The 23,574-nt window shown below is 41.6% G+C and overlaps 1 protein-coding gene across 2 annotated transcripts in view; it reads right to left on the bottom strand.

Annotated features, from left to right (window-relative positions):
* The window catches only part of LOC139462579 (cysteine-rich venom protein-like), a 26,364-nt gene extending 2,790 nt beyond the window's left edge, over positions 1 to 23,574 (bottom strand). The window contains exons 1-10 of one of the 2 annotated variants that reach the window (XM_071244418.1): positions 23,079 to 23,574; positions 11,322 to 11,380; positions 10,361 to 10,439; positions 9,798 to 9,889; positions 7,893 to 7,983; positions 5,374 to 5,510; positions 3,948 to 4,033; positions 2,649 to 2,734; positions 1,957 to 2,055; positions 1,027 to 1,137 (exon numbers count right to left, since the gene is read on the bottom strand). In XM_071244418.1, the coding sequence (XP_071100519.1) occupies positions 1,027 to 1,137; positions 1,957 to 2,055; positions 2,649 to 2,734; positions 3,948 to 4,033; positions 5,374 to 5,510; positions 7,893 to 7,983; positions 9,798 to 9,889; positions 10,361 to 10,439; positions 11,322 to 11,380; positions 23,079 to 23,136 (898 nt within the window). In that variant the 5' untranslated portion in view covers positions 23,137 to 23,574. Of the gene's footprint in view, positions 1 to 1,026; positions 1,138 to 1,956; positions 2,056 to 2,648; positions 2,735 to 3,947; positions 4,034 to 5,373; positions 5,511 to 7,892; positions 7,984 to 9,797; positions 9,890 to 10,360; positions 10,440 to 11,321; positions 11,381 to 14,662; positions 14,826 to 23,078 lie in introns of those variants that run through there. The other variant, XM_071244417.1, reaches the window with a different exon arrangement.

Raw genomic sequence — 23,574 nt, 5'->3', positions numbered from 1 at the left:
TATCCCAAAGTGTGACAAATGTTTTATTTATGAACTTTCTTCGGAATTTTGTTGCTTCTTTCCATTAAATACAAAAGGAAATCGAAACGCCTGTCACTTAGAAACACATATACCAGGTACCTCTCTTTAGCACACTTTATGTCGGTCTGGTCTTGACGTTATCTTTTGTTCGAAAATCCCTACAAATGGGCAAAACAGTTGTTCATAGGAGTCTATTTATACCCTGTGACATCTACCAGTTACTATGTACACGCAGCATAGACATTTCTCACACCAGGTTATCCTCTCTACAATGCATGTTGAATATTTTACTATCAATGCCCTTTCTTATCATGAATATATTTCTGGGGCAGGGATTATAAAAACTCAAAGGGGATATTTTTTTCTCAAAAACTGTTTAAGTCAGAGAAATAAAATTTTACACACTGATGTTACAGGTTAAGATCTCAGATGAGTTCGAAAATTTATGTAAATTCATCTTTATAGTGTTATGTCCCTTGCTACATGCTCTTTTAACTTGGGGTTTGCTGCGTGGAATGGAGACTAGTTTTCTAAGAAACTGCTGTAGTTTCACGAATGAACGTTTGCATGCTTATCTAAGATATGCTTGTCAAGAATTAGTTCGAAAACTGGTCTTGTCATTTTGTTTTTGCACAGAGTTACGGCCCTTGATCCATGTTGTCTTACTTGGTACATAGCGTCTGTAGTGGGGACAAGTTTTTCTCAGATACTACTGAAGTTGGCTTATCTAAGCGATACCTCGCCAGAGTTATTTTTTCCAGAGAAGGGACCTTTTATGTGTATTAATTTCACATTTAATCATTTCTTTCTGATGACATAAAGGCTTTATAGGACTATTTTAAGTTTATATCCACTGCTATATGGACAAACACAACTGTAATGTGCCCCATGGTGGGGGATAGTCATAACGTTGTCATAACGTTGTTTTCCGTGTAGAAGCTATGTGTATATTATGTAGGCGATACCTGATAATTTCTTAATGATAACAGCACATCACATACTTACATGGACACACGTGGCATTTGTTTGGACACTCGACAGCAATGATGGAACAGGCATAATCTCTATATGCCGCGTTACACTCATCGGGGTCCTTCTCGGCTTTGTTGCATTCAACTGGAAAACAAACTCTGTATTAATTAATAACATGTTGTCCCCGATCTAATTATTATCTCCACACCTTCATTTACTGGATCAAAACAGTACAGAACTTAATTTCATCATGGACGCTACATATAGATTTTGAGTGTCCATGACGATGAACTGAGGCTGTTGTTGCAAGCATCTAAAAAGTAAAACATTAAAGATGGTGACGAACTCAAAGGGACCGCTAATTTTAGGTCGTTATGAGCATATATCGATCATGTATACTGCAAATGGACGGGACCCCCAAACAGTTCGATTTATCCGTCAGTTCGCCATAAGCGTAAACGTACTTTACTGTACATACCACATTACGAAAGGCTGCTAGTGTGTTAACTATATTACCTATGTATGTATGGTTAAGTTGTAGGGTAGTCAGGTTATAGACACCGTTTAAGCTAACTCTTCAAGAGCAAGATCATTATAGTTGAAATAGGACACTTTACCACAACATTCATGTAGGCAAAGGGTAAACTATATGCGCTTGTATAACCTATTTGAAATTTATAATAAGAATGCTACATAATATCTGTTCAGGATTAATAGTTTGTATCAAGGTTTAATCAGAGCATTAATAGAACATTGCCTTTGTTATGTATTCTCACTATTCTTCCATAGGAGGGTTACAATTCACCACCAGTCATCATAAATATAATGAATACAATAAATATTGTAACTTCTCGGATAATCAGGCTTAACATCGAGTAAAGGGCATCATCTGACTGTACTCTAAATAGCGTCATGCAACCATCAAGCCCCTGAGACGGGCATGGAGTACTAGGTTTTACTTACGTTGGCAGTTGTCTCCAGTGTAGAACGGGCGCACTTTACACACACATGAACAATCGTCTCGAGACACAGTGGCGCCATTTAAGCAGGTTACTTTACAATCTGAAAGATATCTGAATATTATAATAACTTTATTCAATAACTTCATCAAAGCATGACCATACCCTAACAAGAGGACAAATCGATGTGCAAGGAGAGATGTTCTTCGTGCATTCATTGACGAGTAACAGCAGAGTGTGTACAGTGTATATTGAAATACCGAAAACAACAACGGTGTTGGAAGACCATATTTCTATAACGAATTTGTACACAGAAGGAAGACATTTACATTCAATTGAGGTAATGCTTGGACAGCTACTTCAATCCTCGTCCAAATGTCAGGATGGGTTAACTACCTCTACTTCTTGACATCTCCATCAGAGTCGTGGTAATCAATGCTAAATGTGCAAGGGTAATATATTATTTTGGACAGATGAACAAAATATAAGTCCACCAAGAAGTGATCTAACCTAGATATACATACTCGTGTAAAAACCCAAGTCTCAGATGCAAGTTCTATTAGCACAAATGAACAGCAAGGTGCAGCGCTTGCTGTTTAAGCCTGCATTTTGTATCCTTTGCTGTTTATTTGTAGCTGCCCCAAACCGCGCGTTATGCATTTACACTACATTGTTAAGGTCACTACAATTCCTCACCGCACAAGTTGCCATCTTTGTGTTCAGCGCTGCATTCATTCGTGGTCTCGTTTTTGTAAGGCATGTTGAATCCACCAACGTTCCCACTAAATTCGTGAAAACAAAATATTTACAAACATATTTTCACAGTTAGATTATGAACGGTAAGAAATTACGTGGTCGAAAACAAACAGTTCTCTCTTTTAATGATAACATCACTTTTGAACTTTGTCATCTAAATATGGATTGGAGGAATGACAACCTTTATGTACCGTTCTAATCTTCTGAAAACAACGCCAACACCTCACACGGCGTATTCAGCATACCTTAAATAGAGGAAATCTAAAACATGCACAACATTTACTCCCGAAAGTAATTTTATATGTGTAACTTTACATACGTTTGTATAGGTATATTTACTTTGCGTTTACATGGCAATGTACTCAGGTATGTAGATAAGGTATGTACATGGGGTGAGGAAGGAACACATACATTCATCAGTCTGTTCACGATGTTCAACGTGAAAAGGCTTTTTTCCAGTCAAAGTCGAATGAGAAGAGAGTTACCTTCCAGAAATCTTGGCATGAAGCAACATGTGTGTTATTTTATCTGTACACAAATGTTTGACTCGTTGAAATGCAAAAAATACCGTCCGCCCGGCTCTGGATGACCGCAAGGTTGGTGTTGCAGTACACTGAATAGCGTCAACTTCGCAATATAGAACCGTTGAAAATGTGTTTGGTGTGGGCAAATCAACATATATATTACTTAGATCTTCCTCTGATGTCATAAACGTCCACGTGACAACATATATATTACTTAGATCTTCCTCTGATGTCATAAACGTCCACGTGACAACATATATATTGCTTAGATCTTCCTCTGATGTCATACACGTCCACGGGACAACATATATATTACCGGTACTCAGATCTTCCTCTGATGTCATAAACGTCCACGTGACAACATATATATTACTTAGATCTTCTTCTGATGTCATAAACGTCCACGGGACAACATATATATTACTTAGATCTTCCTCTGATGTCATAAACGTCCACGGGACAACATATATATTACTTAGATCTTCCTCTGATGTCATAAACGTCCACGTGACAACATATTCATACAGTGCATTCCATCTGCACCAGCTACGAGTATTTCAGGAAGGTTTGTGTCGTTAAGAAGCCATTATACGTAATACACGCGAATCAAAATGAACCTCCCAGGATGCTATCTAAATCTTAGTTGTCTGGAGGAAACCGAGTCAGGAACATTCATCACTTCCCATGTCTTTCAATAGAGCCGTTCTCTACTTACGCTGGCCCGTAGTTGCACACATAGAATGAAGTCGTGCCGCACATTGCATATCCACAACCAATCTTCTGAGTGTCCGCCCACACCAGCTGTAAACATACTTAACATCTTAACATCTTAACATGTATCTTTGCGACATTTCATTGAGACTGAACGTAACATTCTAAATTACATATTTGGATACTAACTTGTACAAATGATATAAGTAAGAGGAAACAGGATTGACGATTGTCAGAAGAATGTTGAATGCACCCAGCTGTTGGTGATGGCTGTCGTTCCTGTCATGGTGTTGGCCAACTGCCGCATATGACCAGGCCCTGTCGATACGCACACAGTCACGAGTCTCCGTACCTACTGGTTGCAAACGTACATGCACTATTGTGTATGTCGACAACGTAGCAGCAAAGGCACTGGGGCTCTCGTCATTATATAGAAAAGACATCATCGTAAACGTTTTAAAATGAATAAAACGCTTGACGACACACCAGCATTCTTACCGCCATCCAACTAGCTTGGTTGGAATTAAACTGAACTAAATTGTATGTAGCACCCACATTGTTGGCAGTATTTTGTTGGAGTTTGCCGGTTCTGGGGGTTATTGTTGATTCTGGTTGTGAATGTATTGTGTTGTATTTTGGCAGAATTCTTGTATTGTTTGTATAGCATTTAGTAGTGGTGCGGTCAACTCCTCCTATTGCCTACAGTGCACTTTGCCTACAACATCATGGTTCAGGGCACACAATAGCGAAACCTTCTTCCCTATACTGTAATGGACTTATCCATGCAATGCTAAAGTCAACAAACAAGGAACACGTTTAAGACTTGTAGTATATTGAATATATATTAACATGATGAAAAAAATGACACTAAATATTTGACATTACTTACAATGTAAGATACTCATAATTGACACTTGATCAGAATGACAAGATTTGACACTTCTCACATTGTAAACTTTATATTGTTCAAACCGTATAGCAAACGTATTGAACCAGTGCTATTTTGTGCATTCACGTTTATTGATCAGCACAAAATCCGTTACCTTGGCACTTCAAGTGTGACGTGAAAGTAGATCTTTATTTAAAACTTTTAACCTGCTTGATAATTTCAATGATTGAAAATAAAATAATTGGCAGCAAATATGAACGGCAAGTATTTATGTTTTTTGAACGACCGTATCGTCAACACCATTCACACAACACTTCATTTGACGCAGCTGTGCATTTTATTGTTTGTATGTTTTATATATAAAAAGTGGATGGAAACGATTTAGAACTACTCGGAAATCTTCGTTACTAGGAACAAACACGTCAGCTGGTGCATGTGAGGCGATGTTCACTGATGACATCCCACGACGGCAAGACAAGATCTGATACATGTTTACCGGGAGCTGAATACAAGCTGAACTAAACTGGTTAAATAAACTAACCTGGGTATAGTGTCCGACACTTGGAAATGAGTTATTTCCCTCAAATATGAAATCTTTGACCTCGTCATGCCACAGGGTAACAGCATGTGTCCAGTTCTGGGTGCCAGTGGCGATGTTCTGGCCAACGTTCATGGAACCTGGGACGTCATGATATCGCTATGAGCGGCTACATCAATGATGATTACTTTGATGTTATGACAGCTAGTCAAATGTATTAAACATAGTAGTAATAGTAGAATCAGCTGTAGAAACGGTAGTAGTAGTAGTAGTAGTAGTAGTAGTAGTAGTGATAGTAGTAGTAGTGATAATAGTAGTAGTAGAAGTAGTAGTAGTAGTTGTAGTAGTAGTAATAGTAGCAGTGATGATTGTAGTAGTGGAAGTAGTAGTAGTAGTAGTAGTAGTAGTAGCAGTGATGATTGTAGTAGTAGTAGTTGTAGTAGAAGTAGTAGTAGTAGTAGTAGTAGTAGTAGTAGTAGTAGCGGTAGTAGTAGCAGTGATGCTCGTAGTAGTGGGAATAGTAGTAGTGATAGTAGTAGTAGTAGTAGTAGTAGTAGTAGAAGTGATGATTGTAGTAGTGAGAGTAGTAGTAGTAGTAGTAGCAGCAGCAGCATTAGTAGTAGTAGTAGTAGTAGTAGTAGTAGTAGTAGTAGTAGTGAGAGTTGTAGTAATTAAGGCACCTGAGGTTTGGTTGTGTTCCTGCTGTTGGCTCCTAGTAGGGTATTGAGGGAGGTGGAACTGGTGAAGAAGGTGTCGATATTGGCTTGCTGTTTGAGGAGGCGGCTGATGCGGGAGGCCTTTCATATGAATGGGAGGGCGCTGATCCGGGTTTAGTGGTCGCAGATCTGGGTTTGTCGACAGGATTGGGTGGATAATTGTTGAGGTGGGTGAAGACATGACGGAGGTTTTCGATCTCAGGTTCTCAGGTTCAGCAGAAGAAAGGTTGATGGCTCGTTGATGGTAGAGGTGATGCCAGTCTTGGCTCTGAGGGGATGGTTCGGATTGAAGTGGATGTACAGATTGGTGTGGGTGGGTTCCGGTAGACACTGGTTTGGATTGTGTTGGGGTCCTGGAGACAAGGATACCTTGGAAGGGTAGTTGGTTGTTCTTTCCTATTTCGATGGTGAACTGTACTCGGTCGTGTTGTTGGTTTAGATGTTGTAGTAGCAGGGTTGGGTTTGTTTTAGGATGACGAAGGTGTTGTGGACTTTTCTGTACCAGCAAATAGGTTGGATGGGTGATGTGGTTAGGGCTTATTGAAGGTCATGTAGATTTCAGTCAGGATAGGATGTGGGGATCCCATGTGTAGGCCGTGTATCTGTTGATAGTACTCGTCGCCCAGGGTGAAGTAGGTATAGCAGATACAGGCGGTGGTGAGGGCGATGATAGATTCGGTGGATAGGCTAGTTTCAAGAGGAGTTTCAGTGATGCGACGGCGGAGACTTTGCAGAGTGTCATCTATGGGTACGTTGGTGAAGAGGTCCACTACATCGTAACTCATGATTTGATCTGGGTCGGCGATGTTCGTGAGTTTGGAGCAGAAGTCGGTGGAATCAGAGATGAAGGAGTCAGATGATTTTTCTATGGGGGCAAGGATTCAGGTGGGGTTTTGGGCCGTGTTGTCAACGACAGTGTCTTGGGAACAGACAAGTAGACGGGCCTTAGGAGGGTTCTTTTGGATTTTGATTGTGGCTTTAGCAAAGGGTGTGGCTGGGGGTGATTGACGGAGAAGTGGTGGTGAAGTACTTAGCTAATTTCAGAGTTGTCTTTTAGTTGTTCGAGGGGGGTTTTATGTTGGCGAAGTAGTTTGGCAGTTGGGTTCTTCTTGATCTTGGAGTAGTTGATGGGGTCTTGGGGGATGTTGTTGACTAGCTCATGGAAGTGGACAGTGTCCATGATGACTGTGGCCCTGCCCTTGTCAGCAGGGGCAATCTTGATGGGGTTGTCATCTCGGAGTTCTTTCAGGGACTTTGGCTCGGCTCTGGTGAGGTTAGGAATTATGGTTTTGGCAAGAATGTCACAGATTTGGTGACGCGATAGTCGACCTTACCCCCTGGTGCGAGTTGCTGAAGCCCTTTCTCGATATTAGAGATGAAGTCATCATGGTTCCGTTGTGGTCTGGTGGGAATGTACTTCAGGCCTTTGAACAGGACGTTGGTCTGTTCTGTGGTGAGCATCGTCGTCGTCGTAATAGTAGTAGCAACAACAACAATAACAGTCATATACTGGATAATGTCAGTTATAAGATGGGGTGACCTCGAGACACCGGATTAGAGAGGGTAGGAGTAGGTGTAGTAGTAGTAGTAGTAGTAGTAGTAGTAGTAGTAGTAGTAGTAGCAGCAGTAGAAGTAGTAGTAGTAGTAGTAGTAGCATACAGAAAGTGGTGTGTGACTGAAGTTCCCTCCCAAATAAAATCAATAATGGACATAGTCTCAGAAAGAACACTGTTACCCATTTTACAATCCCATGGTATCCATCTATCATACTATGTATAACGTGTTTGTGCAATGATTCTACACTACCTGGAATGGCTCTCTGGTCGTTACTGTCATGCTTTAATAAGCACGCCTCTGCCCAGTGCTGTGCTATGCTCGCTATTTCTTCGTCCCAGGACTGTGAGAAAATGAAATGATAGCTTATATAAGAAATCAGTTCGTTCTGTGCATGTTTTAAGGTTAACAAAGAGACTTATCATCACCCACACATTCCCGTGAAAGTCATTTGTCGGATCTTGTGCTGGCAAATAAATCGAGCTTGTCTGTCACAACATTAACATATGTATCTTTATCTTTACTTCCAGAGATGATACAGGGGGAGTGTTACACGAGTGGTTAAACCTGGGAATTTGTGGATGTTTTGGAATGTTCGTAGACATACATGTATCTGCTGGAACAATCGTAAGGACGTAACCATTCATGTTTGACATCAGAACTAACAGTGACATGCTCGTGCAGCAGGTCTCTCATAGTTTCTCCCACATACAGTATGTCTCTCATAGTTTCTCCCACATACAGTATGTCTCTCATAGTTTCTCCCACATACAGTATGTCTCTCATAGTTTCTCCAACATACAGTATGTCTCTCATAGTTTCTCCCACATACAGTATGCCCAGGCATCACATTTGGGTATTTAAATCCGCTGTTTGAAATTGTAATGTTCACTTCCCCTGAACATGGCACGAAGGAAGATATCAGAGGCACAAATAATAATGGCGAATAATCGGAATGCATTCCATAGAGTTGTCCTTCAAAGCTACCAGGCGTCAAATGGCCCACAATTACACAGTAATCAGCCGATCGGTAAGACAACATGGACAAACCAGAGCTGTGGAGAACCTTTCACGGTCAGGGCGGTCTCCTGTGACGTAACAACGTTAAAACAGGACACCGCTTCAATTTGTTCAACGGCAGCCATTTGTAGGACGAGTCCCGTCCTGAAGCGACTGTGGCTATCCAATCGACGTTTGTTCACCAGAATCCCGAGGATCCGCTTTAAAGCAGTAGGGATGGCGCTCAGGAGAGTCCTCACATCGCCCCTTCCTGACAGAGCATCATCAGGGGTTCCGTTTGCCAGGGGTTTAGCACGGCGGGCTTGGGATCGGTGAACCTGGCGGAAAATCCATTGGTCGACGAAACCAGGTTTCTGCCCCATGTCACGGATGGACGACTGAGGGTTCTGAGGGACAGGAGTAAGACTAAAACTCCCAGGAACTGCAGGCTAACCGCCCCTTTTGGGAGGAGGCTCAGTAATGATCTGGGTGTATTTCACACGATTGCAAGTACTGATCACCATACAAGGCAACCTCATAGATAATCAGTACATGCTAGATATTTTGGAACAACATGCCTCCGGAACAACGCTGCTACCCCTGTGCCACAATGAGCCAGATCTGAATCCTCTCGAGGACATTTGTGACATCCCTGGGCGTCGTATACAGGTACTGGAGCCTCATGTACAGACTACGCGAGAAATGGAAGCAGCTTTGCATGGGGATTGGCTGCAGTTGCCCCCTTAGCTTCTCCGACGTCTGACTGGATGGATGGCACGCAGGGTGGATGGAGGTCGTTATCCGGACACGTGGACGGAGTACTCGCTACTCAACATTTACCTGCTGTTTTCATCTAGGTGGCTATTATCCAGAAATAGCTTCATAATTAAAAAGGAATATTGATTGGGGGTGAAAACAACACCGGTGGTTGTGCTACAATATCGTGATTAAAATATAACCTAAGCTGACAAAGGTGATGTTTTTTATTGTCAATGCGTTGTTCGTTTACCCGAACTCATTTTATCAGCAATTTCATTCTAGCCCTTGTTTCCTTAATCGCTGAAATTTTCGTGAGGAAAGACAGGCATGGAGGGAGCCGCGGCGACCCCTGTGGTGATCCCCTATTAACATGGAACCCTGTTACTTCTTGCCACTTACCATTTTAAGCATGTTTGAAGCCTGTGGGTCAACGCTATTTCTATGACTGTTGTGTAGGGTAACGATTAGAATTTTGTCAGCGTCGGAAATCCCTAAAAGAAAAAATACGGCATTGAAAACGTGAAACCCTGTAAATCCGGACGGTAGCGTCAACGGTTAGTAGTACAAGGTACTGACTTGTCAATCAAAGTACATGTACATCGATATTGCTTTGTAAATAAAAAGATATCTCTACTTACATATATGGGGTATATATATATATTTATTTACTGATCAATAACGAGTTCCTGTGACGTACATATACATGCTTACATTGTTCCAACAGTACACTTCAAGTATTTCCAACAATGAATAATCATCATTGACGAATATGTACCATTCACTCATGCCTTTCGTAAAGGCATTCAACATGGCCATAACATGTGACAGACACAGCTGAAATTACGGCAACCCTCAGCTACGACCTAACCATCCGCCCAGCTACTGCTGATGCTATATCCATTAAGCTAATTAACTAAATCCTGAATTTTTAGCGACTGTCCTTTAAAAGTGTAATGTTGTACCTGATTCTGACACTTGACTTGAGCTCGCAATACAAGCAGAATGGTCCGTCACTTGCCTATACTTGTCCTTGCATGTTGCCTGGAAAAGGAATATATGATTCAGATATACACCTTTACGCCTAAAACATGTCACGCCATGTTTAAAACATGATCAGATACAATCGAACAATAATGTAGAATAATTCACAGCCATTCGTTGCCAATTCCTCCACATGTTGTAGATATACTGCTCATAAAAGGTTAAATGACCACCCGATTATTTCATATTACTATAGTTATTCTGACAAATTAACGACAGTAATATGAAAGAATTGGGAGGTGCTTAGCTGTTTGTGAGCAGTATAGAGCGGGAATGCCACCAATTATATACTAGTAACCGATTCCGAGGAGCACCATTCACCCAAAAAGGTCCCACATTCAAATGTGTGTAGTTGTAATGTTTGGCCCTCTCTCTAATGAAGGTTCATACTCCAACGAACTCACACAAAGTGAATGTCTGTTAACTTATTACAAAATGTTATCTTATAGCATGAAGGTGTGCACACGCATTCATTTAGTACGTGTGACGTCTTGTTCACATGGCAGCCATGCAACGACCAGCAGTATCGCGGATATATCGCGGAATAAGATAGTTACTCAAAAGGAGACATGAGCGTATGTATACACAACTTGCTCTACGGTTACGTCTTTTATAGTTTGGCTACAACAAATACATTCAAGTACTTACCTTATTGGATGATAAAGGTAATTTAAGAACTACCTCAGGAAGTTAGTCATATATCAACAACGTATCTTGCTTTGTGAAAAAGGACCCAGGTTCATAAAGTACACGATCAAAAGGTGTTTAAGTAGCTTCCAGCTGTAAGATATTTATATTCCTACTTGTAAGGTGATACGCTAAATCCAGCTTATTCGAATTTTAAAAACTACAGTGTTTAAAACAAAAGATTGGACTACCCACACTCCTCTTGGCTCGGTGCCCGGGGCCCACAGCTGAACCAGCACACGTCTGCAGCAGCCCTGAAATACAGTTGTACAGAACATCGTATCGTTTATGTGCAATCTGTATGCTTATGAATATATAGCGTAGCGCACGTTCGATCACACCGCTTCATTCCGATGTTGGCTGAAATACCAAGATTACCGAGGGAAAGGACAACGGTAATGAAGATATTATTGGTTTAATCGTGTCCATCATATCTCATGTACGGCATCCTTTCAGATAAGAATGTAAGATGACAATAGTATGTAAATACTGACTGAGTCAATGAATCATCTTCTATCATGCCATGTTAACACATCAGCACTCCACAAATTAGCTGTATACATTGCGGGAATAAACTAGATTACAGACCAACATGAAAGCTACAGTAAATCTAACCTCTTGATACTACTTCCAGCTCTGAGAGGAATAAGGATACAAAGTGACTCTTGCATTAACGCATACTATGTCAGGATTTATTCACTTGAGTCACGGCATTCAATCCAGGCCATGCTGCCTACTCACAAGATCAAAGTGTATCAGTGCTTAAGTATACAAACAACAGATCTATTCAGTTGTCTGTACTTGGTCCGGACATGGAAGACAAGTCAGTGAGTGCATAGGTAGGACGTTTTAAAAAATCTCAGCAACATGAAGGCGTAGTCACTAACACTTTTGTCTTAATGTCTTTTTGATCCCAACTTACACATTCATCCTCCATACAGGCCGCGAAAAGAAGATAATACAAGAAAGCGGTATTGATCATCACACATGAATTAATAATATTTGCATGGTTATGCCAAAACTTTGACCTTTAATTGTGGCTACTCCTCTATACACATTTTCGTATTTTCCAAAAGCAACACACAAATATATGTTATTAAAAGAATCTGGCCGGGATGAGAAATAAGCCAAAGATCGGCATGGAGGGACGATGAGAAATAAGCCCACTGATCGGCATGGAGGGACGATGAGAAATAAGCCCACTGATCGGCATGGAGGGACGATGAGAAATAAGCCCACAGACCGGCATGGAGGGACGATGAGAAATAAGCCCATAGATCGGCATGGAGGGACAATGAGAAATAGGCCCACTGATCGGCATGGAGGGACGATGAGAAATAAGCCAAAAGATCGGCATGGAGGGACGATGAGATATAAGCCCACAGATCGGCATGGAGGGACGATGAGAAATAGGCCCACATATCGGCATGGAGGAACGATGAGAAACGATAGTCTAACGTGACATTTGCAAAGACGAGGCGCTAGTCATGAAAGTACGAGGGTTGGTCAAAAAGTTCGAAGCCTTTCTAACTTTCAACTATGGGCCATGACAAAGTGAAGTAGTCAATGTTGTACACTGTTTGAGTTGTTCATTGCAAGTGAATTTGGTCTGTTGAGGCTGTTTGTAAATTAGTGACAGCCAGTTGAACGTGATAGGAGTCCAAATGGACACAGAAATGGAAAAGAACGAGTACCGAGCAATCATCAAGTTTTTGACTATAGAGAAAGTACCGAATATATCCCAGAAGGGGTCTATGGGGGATAGGGCAGAACGTTTGACTGACCGTTGGGCATATGTTTCTGGTGAAGGTAATCAGCTACGAGGCGTGCACGTTGGACACGAGCGTTATCGTCTTGAAAGACAAAACGTGGACCAGCATGACGTTCCAGCGGCATAAGTATTGGTGCCAGTATGTTGTCTCGGAAGTATTGTCCAGTGACTGCAACATGGACCAAATGCATTGGCGTTCTTGCAGTCATAGTGATCCCGCCCCATATCATTACAGACTCACCCCCTAATCTGTCATGTTGCCTTAAGTTGACATTCGCATGGCGATATATCGTTGGGACGTCTCAGACACGTCCACGCCTATCCAGAAAGTCCAGAGTGAATCTGGGTTCATCTGAAAACACCACTGGAGTCCATTGGCGACTACAGGCGATTCTTAACACCATATAGGCGCTTGGCTAGAATGTGCCCATTTGTTAACGATGCTACAACACGTGATCGCCGGGTATACCGATTACCTGTATGCAGACGGTTTCTAACCCTGTGGTCAGAAACTTGAACTCAGGTTTCCTGGCGCGATTTTATTGGTTGTTAAGGCTCAATATCTTAAAGCCTATTTTCTGATTAATTAATCCCGAATTTGTGTTGTTGACCGACGGTGCCCTGAGCGAGGCCAATGATTAACATTTATGTCTGCAGAAACCAGTTCCAATATCTGCAAATCACAGACTGAGACACATTGAACATATTGGCTACATCTATAAACCAAAGGCGTTCCTCGCGTTGTAGACGAAACATTCCCAACCTAGGCACAAACCCTGCATTAAATCAAGCGTAAAGACATAGATAATGAAAATCAACAATAAAAATGGATAAGAGCGATTTGACGACCTTTCACTGAAGTGTCAACATCTGGAAGTACCCCCTACCCACGAGCACGGAGGAATTGCATCTTTCACGTGCAATGTTTCAGGTGTGTTTTGGTTCCTAAACCGTTCTCTCTGTAGCAGTTATTTTTCAAAGCTAAGCTTTCTTCTGACGACCGTTCATAACATATATAGTTCACTAGCCCCTATTTTTTTTAAAGCATATATACATGTATATGATTTTTCCACTTTGGCGATACTAACAGACTTATGTCAAAATCAGTCGCATGTTTGTCAAATGTCCCCTTTAAGGTCATTAGGATGCCACAATTCACGTTCAGTATGATTCTAAGACTTGATAGAAATTGCATGTTATGAAGGTTCCTTGTAGTTTTAATGTCTTATTTTTCATTATCGCAAATTATCGGTCATACATTCATGATGTCAGACAAGGATAATTTATGAAATCCTGAGTTTGATAACATGGGTGTGTCTCGGGTTATCACTGTTTGTTTGGGTAACAGATAAAATCGTCGACTTGCATGTTCCGCTTTCTATCACACCCAGTCCGCCGACCACCCTTAGATATCTTGAAGATGAGTTTAGCAATATCCATCTCTCGATCTCCTGATCTTTAGAAGTAGAAGACTTACGCAGTAGAAGGTTACTCAGTAATTGATAATGACGCCTGTAGTAAAATGCAAAATGATATATATTGGTTTCAACTCTGTGATATAACCTCAAATTACTTCAGAGATGCTAACGGTCATGGAAGATCATACCATTTCAGAAACATTGTTTCTGTACGTGAACAGATACGAATTCAGGTCCGCAGAGCGAAACTTAAATATCTCGCTGAAGTACATGAAAACTGCATATTGGATACTGAGCCCAAATACATTCATAACAATACAGTGAAGTCAAAGTAGAAAATGTCCTACCCGCTAGCGTAATTGCAACAACCAAACATTGTTGCGTTGTCATCGTCGCCATGGTCCCGGCTCTTGCCTCTCGCCGACAATACAAAACACCCGTATCTCCAGAGAAAGCAGAGGGGTGTCTCTTTATAGTGTTCTCTAAATCCATGACAAGCTTTACTGGCATCTGGCGAGTTTCGTTGGTTGACACATTACCATGTGATTAGGTTACCCCGCAATGACTGGCAACAACAAACACATCCAAACAAAACCTTTATCCCACATCAGACATAATCCAAACTACCAGTTATCTATCGACCATTCCTCCCTCCGAACCTGTGTTTTGTTTGGAATACCAGCGGTATACTCTCATATGATCAATATATTCACTGCCGATTTTCAATCCAACAGCCCCTAATTTTGATCTTATTTCCAATAAGTCATAATTATAATGTACGACCTATAGCTGGGCGGTGAGCCTGTCAAACCCTCCATAGTGATGTTATTAATGCACTGACAACACAGGATTACCCCGTCTGTGTGGCAAACGAAAGTGTCTGGTATACTGGACGAACGGTGTCCCTATGGAGGAAGTACCCGGATGACAGATTAACAAGTCCGGGGTGATATTAACATGGGTGATTAATATCTGCACACACCACATGTTTTTACACACATCATCGTCCATCGTTCAATATAGCTGGTAGTAGGGGTAACTTTACATCCGACAATTATACGGATACTAGGGGTAACTTACTACTCATACAACTCTTGATTTTATATCTTATAACTGTGACGATTGTACTGGAGGGGAGTTTACATCCCCACGACGACGTTGCTACTACGGGTAATTCTACATTCACACAGTGGCTACGGCAACATTCCTCCCCACGACGACGCTGCTACTACGGGGTAATTCTACATTCACACAGTGGATACGGCAACATTACATTCCCACGACGACGCTGCTACTACGGGGTAATTCTACATTCACACAGTGGCTACGGCAACATTACATCCCTACAACGACGCTGCTACTACGGGGTAATTCTACATTCACACAGTGGATACGGCAACATTACATCCCCACAACGACGCTGCTACTACGGGGTAATTCTACATTCACACAGTGGCTACGGCAACATTCCTCCCCACGACGACGCTGCTACTACGGGGTAATTCTACATTCACACAGTGGATACGGCAACATTACATTCCCACGACGACGCTGCTACTACGGGGTAATTCTACATTCACACAGTGGATACGGCAACATTACATTCCCACGACGACGCTGCTACTACGGGGTAATTCTACATTCACACAGTGGCTACGGCAACATTACATCCCTACAACGACGCTGCTACTACGGGGTAATTCTACATTCACACAGTGGCTACGGCAACATTACATCCCCACGACGACGCTGCTACTACGGGGTAATTCTACATTCACACAGTGGCTACGGCAACATTACATCCCTACAACGACGCTGCTACTACGGGGTAATTCTACATTCACACAGTGGATACGGCAACATTACATCCCTACAACGACGCTGCTACTACGGGGTAATTCTACATTCACACAGTGGCTACGGCAACATTACATCCCTACAACGACGCTGCTACTACGGGGTAATTCTACATTCACACAGTGGCTACGGCAACATTACATCCCCACGACGACGCTGCTACTACGGGGTAATTCTACATTCACACAGTGGCTACGGCAACATTACATCCCCACAACGACGCTGCTACTACGGGGTAATTCTACATTCACACAGTGGATACGGCAACATTACATCCCCACAACGACGCTGCTACTACGGGGTAATTCTACATTCACACAGTGGATACGGCAACATTACATCCCTACAACGACGCTGCTACTACGGGGTAATTCTACATTCACACAGTGGATACGGCAACATTACATCCCCACAACGACGCTGCTACTACGGGGTAATTCTACATTCACACAGTGGATACGGCAACATTACATCCCCACAACGACGCTGCTACTACGGGGTAATTCTACATTCACACAGTGGCTACGGCAACATTCCTCCCCACGACGACGCTGCTACTACGGGGTAATTCTACATTCACACAGTGGCTACGGCAACATTACATCCCTACAACGACGCTGCTACTACGGGGTAATTCTACATTCACACAGTGGCTACGGCAACATTCCTCCCCACAACGACGCTGCTACTACGGGGTAATTCTACATTCACACAGTGGCTACGGCAACATTTCATCCCCACAACGACGCTGCTACTACGTGGTAATTCTACATTCACACAGTGGATACGGCAACATTACATCCCCACAACGACGCTGCTACTACGGGGTAATTCTACATTCACACAGTGGCTACGGCAACATTACATCCCTACAACGACGCTGCTACTACGGGGTAATTCTACATTCACAAAGTGGCTACGACAACATTCCCCAAACATACCCAATCCAGATTCAATTATTGAATAAAAATATTTAAATCAAATCACAAACACACATACAAAAACAAACAAACACACACGTACACGTGCAGGAACACACACAAACAAACACACTCACAAACACACACACACACACACACACACACACACACACACACACACACGATGGAGTGGTGAATATTGATTAAAGGAGTTTAAGAGGAAACATCTACATGCATTTGTTCTCAATATGCATGTAAAGCAACAATTTACAACGTGATTATTTGACTGCAATCACGATATAGCCATGCCTGTTTCTTGTTCATATTTAATCTTCAGTGACAGGAATGTGCTTGATAATGATCACTTAGTCAGATATATAGACCTCAGTCAGTACATATCGCAGACAGACATATGTACATTAGGAGTGGGACGAGCCACTGTTTGCAGACAAAGTCGTGTTGAAGATCGAAGCATGTGCTGTTATTACACGTTTGATGTAGCCGATGCTTCCTTCAAGGGCTGACTCATGTTTGCAAAGATCAGAAAGGTCACTGCGCTATCAGTCGTATCTAAGGATTATATTTGAAATGCCCTTGATAGAACCGTCTGTTTATTTGTTACAAACGTTTATTAAATTGTAGAAACCACATTACGGCACAGTCCAAACAGACAGAGCAAGACAAGACTAACTGGTTGCTGTTTAGGCCGATAGTATTTTCAGAGGATGATGTACGTCTATTTGTTTAGTAATCCCAGGGAAGACCTTGTACAAGCAAATGTTTGAAGTCATTCCTCCGTTTGTCAAGTCTTAACTAATTTCAGGGGATCTTTTCTCCTTCCACCTGCTTGAAGTGTATATATTGAAATAAAAAAACATGTTGATATTTTCTGTGTTTTTAAAAGCATGTTGCTTGTTGCCTGGTAAGGTAACATTTACTGTGACACACAGAGCCATGGATCACAAACACACTAAATTGACCCCCCAGAACTATTAAAGGATTATGTGACCCTCTTGGTGCATCTGTCAGCATTGTTTGTTCGTACGAGTGAGAAAGTGAATATTGCTCACAGCAAGAACTACCATCCTTCATGTACGGGGTGTTTTTACTGAGACCACTTGGCGCATCTCCAAAAACAAACCCAGCCTTACTACCATCGTAACACTGGGTGCTTACCGAAATGGTTTCAACATACGACTGTGTCGCACACGCGTCGCAAGATATTCTTACAGCTCAAAATCTTAAATGTTTTATAAATATTATGCACTAGTACTCATGGATATATTCTCAAAATGTCTGTTCTGTGAGTAGGTATGTATCCATTGATGGATAGAGTGTCGCAATGTCCGTTTTATGAGTACATATGCACGCACTGATGGATGTATTGTCACTTTGTCACAACTGCATGTACTGAGATATGTACATTTTATAAAATGGTTAAAAAAGATGGCCCCTGAATATCTATGTAATCTTGTTCCTCCTAATGTCTCAGCGGGCGCACGTTACAATTTAAGAATTTCTTCACAGCTACAGACTGTAAATGCTAGAACAGTAAGCTAGTATAGATCATATATACCGGATACAGTGCGAATGTGGAATAAACCACCTGATAATATTCAGTCACAAAATACTGTATATGACTTCACTAAAAGTTGGTATGTGTGTATTTGTGTGTGACTTGTATATTCGCATCACACTATTTGCAACAATAGGTACAATTCATCTAGATTTATTATGTTATGTACAATTTACTCATCAATTGTTAAATGTCTTTTGTAGGGAGAGGTGTTAAAATAGACTTTGCCTGTTCAAAAAACCCATTCCTTCTTTTGGAAATTAATATTGTTGAAATCAGATATATATGTCTTATCACAATACCTGTTCTATGAGTAGATCTGCGCTTTCTGATGGGTATGGTGTCATTAAACCTGTTCTATGAGTAGATATGTATGTACTGATGGGTATGGTGTCATTAACCCTGTTCTATGAGTAGATATGTATGTACTGATGGGTATGGTGTCATTAACCCTGTTCTATGAGTAGATATGTATGTACTGATGGGTATGTGTTCACCATGTCTGTTCTATGAGTATCTCCCGTGAACACAATCGACTCATGATCATGCCTGGTTGTCATATCGCACAGCCGTCCTGTAAGGTATCATAGCGTCATCACATACAGCCGTCCTGTAAGGTATCATAGCGTCATCACATACAGCCGTCCTGTAAGGTATCATAGCGTCATCGCATACAGCCGTCCTGTAAGGTATCATAGCGTCATCACATACAGCCGTCCTGTAAGGTATCATAGCGTCATCGCATACAGCCGTCCTGTAAGGTATCATAGCGTCATCACATACAGCCGTCCTGTAAGGTATCATAGCGTCATCACATACAGCCGTCCTGTAAGGTATCATAGCGTCATCGCATACAGCCGTCCTGTAAGGTATCATAGCGTCATCACATACAGCCGTCCTGTAAGGTATCATAGCGTCATCACATACAGCCGTCCTGTAAGGTATCATAGCGTCATCACATACAGTCGTCCTGTAAGGTATCATAGCGTCATCACATACAGTCGTCCTGTAAGGTATCATAGCGTCATCACATACAGTCGTCCTGTAAGGTATCATAGCGTCATCACATACAGCCGTCCTGTAAGGTATCATAGCGTCATCACATACAGCCGTCCTGTAAGGTATCATAGCGTCATCACATACAGCCGTCCTGTTAGGTATCATAGCGTCATATAAGTCTTTGAAAGACATGTAGAAGTGATACACATAAGGAAGATAATTTATGGATGTCAACTCCTTTAGTATGAGGAACACAACGTTTCGGAGCAGCAGTGATCATTTAGTCCTGGCTTCCAGTTGTCCAAACTATCAGTGGTAATTACTGTAAAGTGTTGACTTCCATTGTCTATTGCTAATCACCTATCAGCGCCAATTATCTGTTGGCTTCCCTTGTTAAGTTTCCACCTTTTGTTATCTTACTACTTTTGTAGTTCTTACATGTACTTATAAATGCCCTCTGGCTCATAGCAGTCATTCACCTGATGGAGGAGTAAGCATATACTCCAAAACGTTGTGTTTCTCATATTAAAGAAGTTGACATCCATAAATTATCTTCCATACGTGTGGGATCTGTTTAAAAGTTCCCGTTTAAAAACCAACTCATATTGAAATCTAACAGCATGTGAATACTATATGTGGTCAGATATGTAGATACTTTGATAAATAAGGATATATTCACATTGTATGCCTTGGGCGTTTGTAAAATGACAATGATCAATACTATTTTTCTTCCCGTTACTGTGTTTTGCATAAATGTTACATTGTAACATTGTCTTGTAACGCGGACAAGTGTGATTTCATGTTTGGGTAAATTAAAAATAGACACCGCTTGCACCTCGTTATGAACAAACTGTATGGTTATTGAGTGGGTGAGTGAGGGAGCATTGCTTTAGGGCAACATTTAAGGCTTATCACTGCGAGAACACCAGGAACGGGTACCGCACGGGGTTAATTGCACTGTACATGTGTTTAATACACACACACACAAGAAGCTGTAACTCTGTTAGCGATAAGTTGTGTGAAAATAGAATAAATATGGGGTTCTCTGGTCAAAGCGACATGCCCTGTACAGATCTTGAAACAGTTTCTGAAAGATATCGTGGCTAATGAATGAAAGCTCTATTAAGTTTTAACAGACAATATACGTTTCTATACAACACAACGTCTGTTGTTATCGATACACGTGTTTCGTGGGGTAATCTCCTTCTGGCCCCTTCACATACGGCCGTACACGTTGTTCCCATGACGACCCGACAGCACGACTTTATGTCTCATAAATGCTATCAGTCTAGTACATGATTTATCAAGTGAGTCATTAATAATTTCCACCATTCTACACATATTCCTTCGCGTTATCAAGGTCAACGTGACCTTGACTGAGGTGGGGTTAGAAAAGATACTAAAAATACAAATATCCAAAGATACTGAGGCATAATCGATTCGTGAACAGCTGTTCGAAACCAGTCAGTTTGGAATTGCGTTTTTTTATGAAAACAATTGCATGATTAAATTATATTTCTTTAATGTATAAGTAGGTGATATGCCATGGTCGAATGTACAAGCTGATATACACTGGCTAAATATATAAGTTGATATATCATGACAGAATATATAAGCTAATATATCACGACTGAATATACAAGTTGATAGACAATGGTCGAATATAAAATTTGATATATCAAGACTGAATATACAAGTTGATGGACAATGGTTGAATATAAAATTTGATACATCACGGCTGGTTATACAAGCTTATAGACAATGGTTGAATATAAAATTTGATATATCAAGACTGAATATACAAGCTGATAGGCAATGGTTGAATATACGTAACATTTGATATATCACGGCTGGTTATACAAGCTGATAGACAATGGTTGAATATATAAGCTGATATACCAAGACTGAATATACAAGTTGATAGACAATGGTTGAATATAACATTTGATATATCACGGCTGGTTATACAAGCTGAGAGACAATGGTTGAATATAAACTGTTATATATCACGGCTGTTTATACAAGCTGATAGACAATGGCCGAATATAAAAAAAAGCTGCTATATTAAGACTGAATGTACAAGCTGATAAACTATGGCTGATATACCATCAGTATCTGTCTCAAGTAACTATAAATATTAATAATGGTGATACGTATGTGAGTACCAGTGTAAAGTATATTCCTTAAGTAATCATAAATATGAAACCATCAAGATATATATTCTAAGGGAGCATCCGTTTGAAATGTATAGGGTGTGTGTTAAGAACAATCTATTTTTCCATGACGATTATGCATGCGAGATGCATACATGTGTGTGAGTGGTGCATGTTATATGACGCTGCAGTAACCCAGCTCACGGCGGACAGTAAATATTGGAATCAGGACCAGACAAACAAGTGATTTGAAGAATTCGTAACGATCAACTCTGGCGGAGTGAGATGGCACATGCACAGCAAGTCTCAGATCCCCATTGTAGTCGCCTCTTAACACCAGGAGGAGGGAGTGAGGACCTACCCAGGCCACGGGAAACAGCAGGTCCCAGATCCCCATTGTAGTCGCCTCTTAACACCAGGAGGAGGGAGTGAGGACCTACCCAGGCCACGGGAAACAGCAGGTCTCAGATCCCCATTGTAGTCGCCTCTTAACACCAGGAGGAGGGAGTGAGGACCTACCCAGGCCACGGGAAACAGCAGGTCCCAGATCCCCATTGTAGTCGCCTCTTAACACCAGGAGGAGGGAGTGAGGACCTACCCAGGCCACGGAAACAGCAAGTCTCAGATCCCCATTGAAGTCGCCTCTTTACACAAGGAGGAGGGAGTGAGGACCTAACCAGGCCACGGGAAACAGCAAGTCTCAGATCCCCATTGAAGTCGCCTCTTTACACCAGGAGGAGGGAGTGATGACCTACACAGGCCGCGGGAAACAGCAGGTCTCAGATCCCCATTGTAGTCGCCTCTTTACACCAGGAGGAGGGAGTGAGGACCTACACAGGCCACGGGAAACAGTAGGTCTCAGATCCCCATTGTAGTCGCCTCTTTACACCAGGAGGAGGGAGTGAGGACCTACACAGGCCACGGGAAACAGTAGGTCTCAGATCCCCATTGTAGTCGCCTATTTACACCAGGAGAAGGGAGTGAGGACCTACACAGGCCACGGGAAACATCCTTATGCAAGAAGCGTTAATAAGTCAAGTGTCAAATACTATCTTTATATTATATTTTATGAATATTCACAATTAACGAAACAATATTTACCCATCTGTTCACTATGTAGGGTATTGTTTATGTGTCTAGATTAGAGACAATTCCCATGTCTTACCTCAGCATGCAACACAGTGGTCACCTTCAAACCCCCATTAAGTCAGATAATCTCTCAGCGCTAACAGGCTTCATTAGTTATCAGTTTACTTACCTGATATAAAGCTTAATGTCAGGAACACAGCAAGGGGGCATCTCGGAGACGGAGACATTTTCCTTTATGGTGAAACGTTTTGATCTTCAAATCTTTCCTGTATCCAGTCTTTATACAGTAATGTAATACAATGTTTGACACCGATGTACCGGTCAGTTCAGTACATTGTAGCAGAGGGGATGTAGCCAGGAGCACCTCATCAACATTTCAAGCTGTAGTTATGTTCGTTTGATGAATGTTGAAATCAGCCTCTGCTCTTGCATTTGTAAAAAAAGCAAAAATACTATAATTTCACTTTGCGCGACACTGTATAGTTGACTTTCAGGATAAATGTAACAACCACGTATCTTTGCTGTAACAACCACGTATCTTTGCTGTAACAACCACGTATCTTTGCCGTAACAACCACGTATCTTTGCTGTCGAAGACCAGGTGACTTTAGATCAAACACTCTACTTAGCAGTTCTCCCCATAGGGAGTTTCCCATGTATTCAGA

This window comes from Haliotis cracherodii, unplaced genomic scaffold, assembly GCF_022045235.1.
Source record: "Haliotis cracherodii isolate W230 unplaced genomic scaffold, xgHalCrac1.p SCAF_15, whole genome shotgun sequence".
NCBI classification, from domain to species: domain Eukaryota; kingdom Metazoa; phylum Mollusca; class Gastropoda; order Lepetellida; family Haliotidae; genus Haliotis; species Haliotis cracherodii.
Note: the sequence above shows the minus strand (reverse complement) of the source record. Positions and strands in the feature narration are given on the sequence as shown.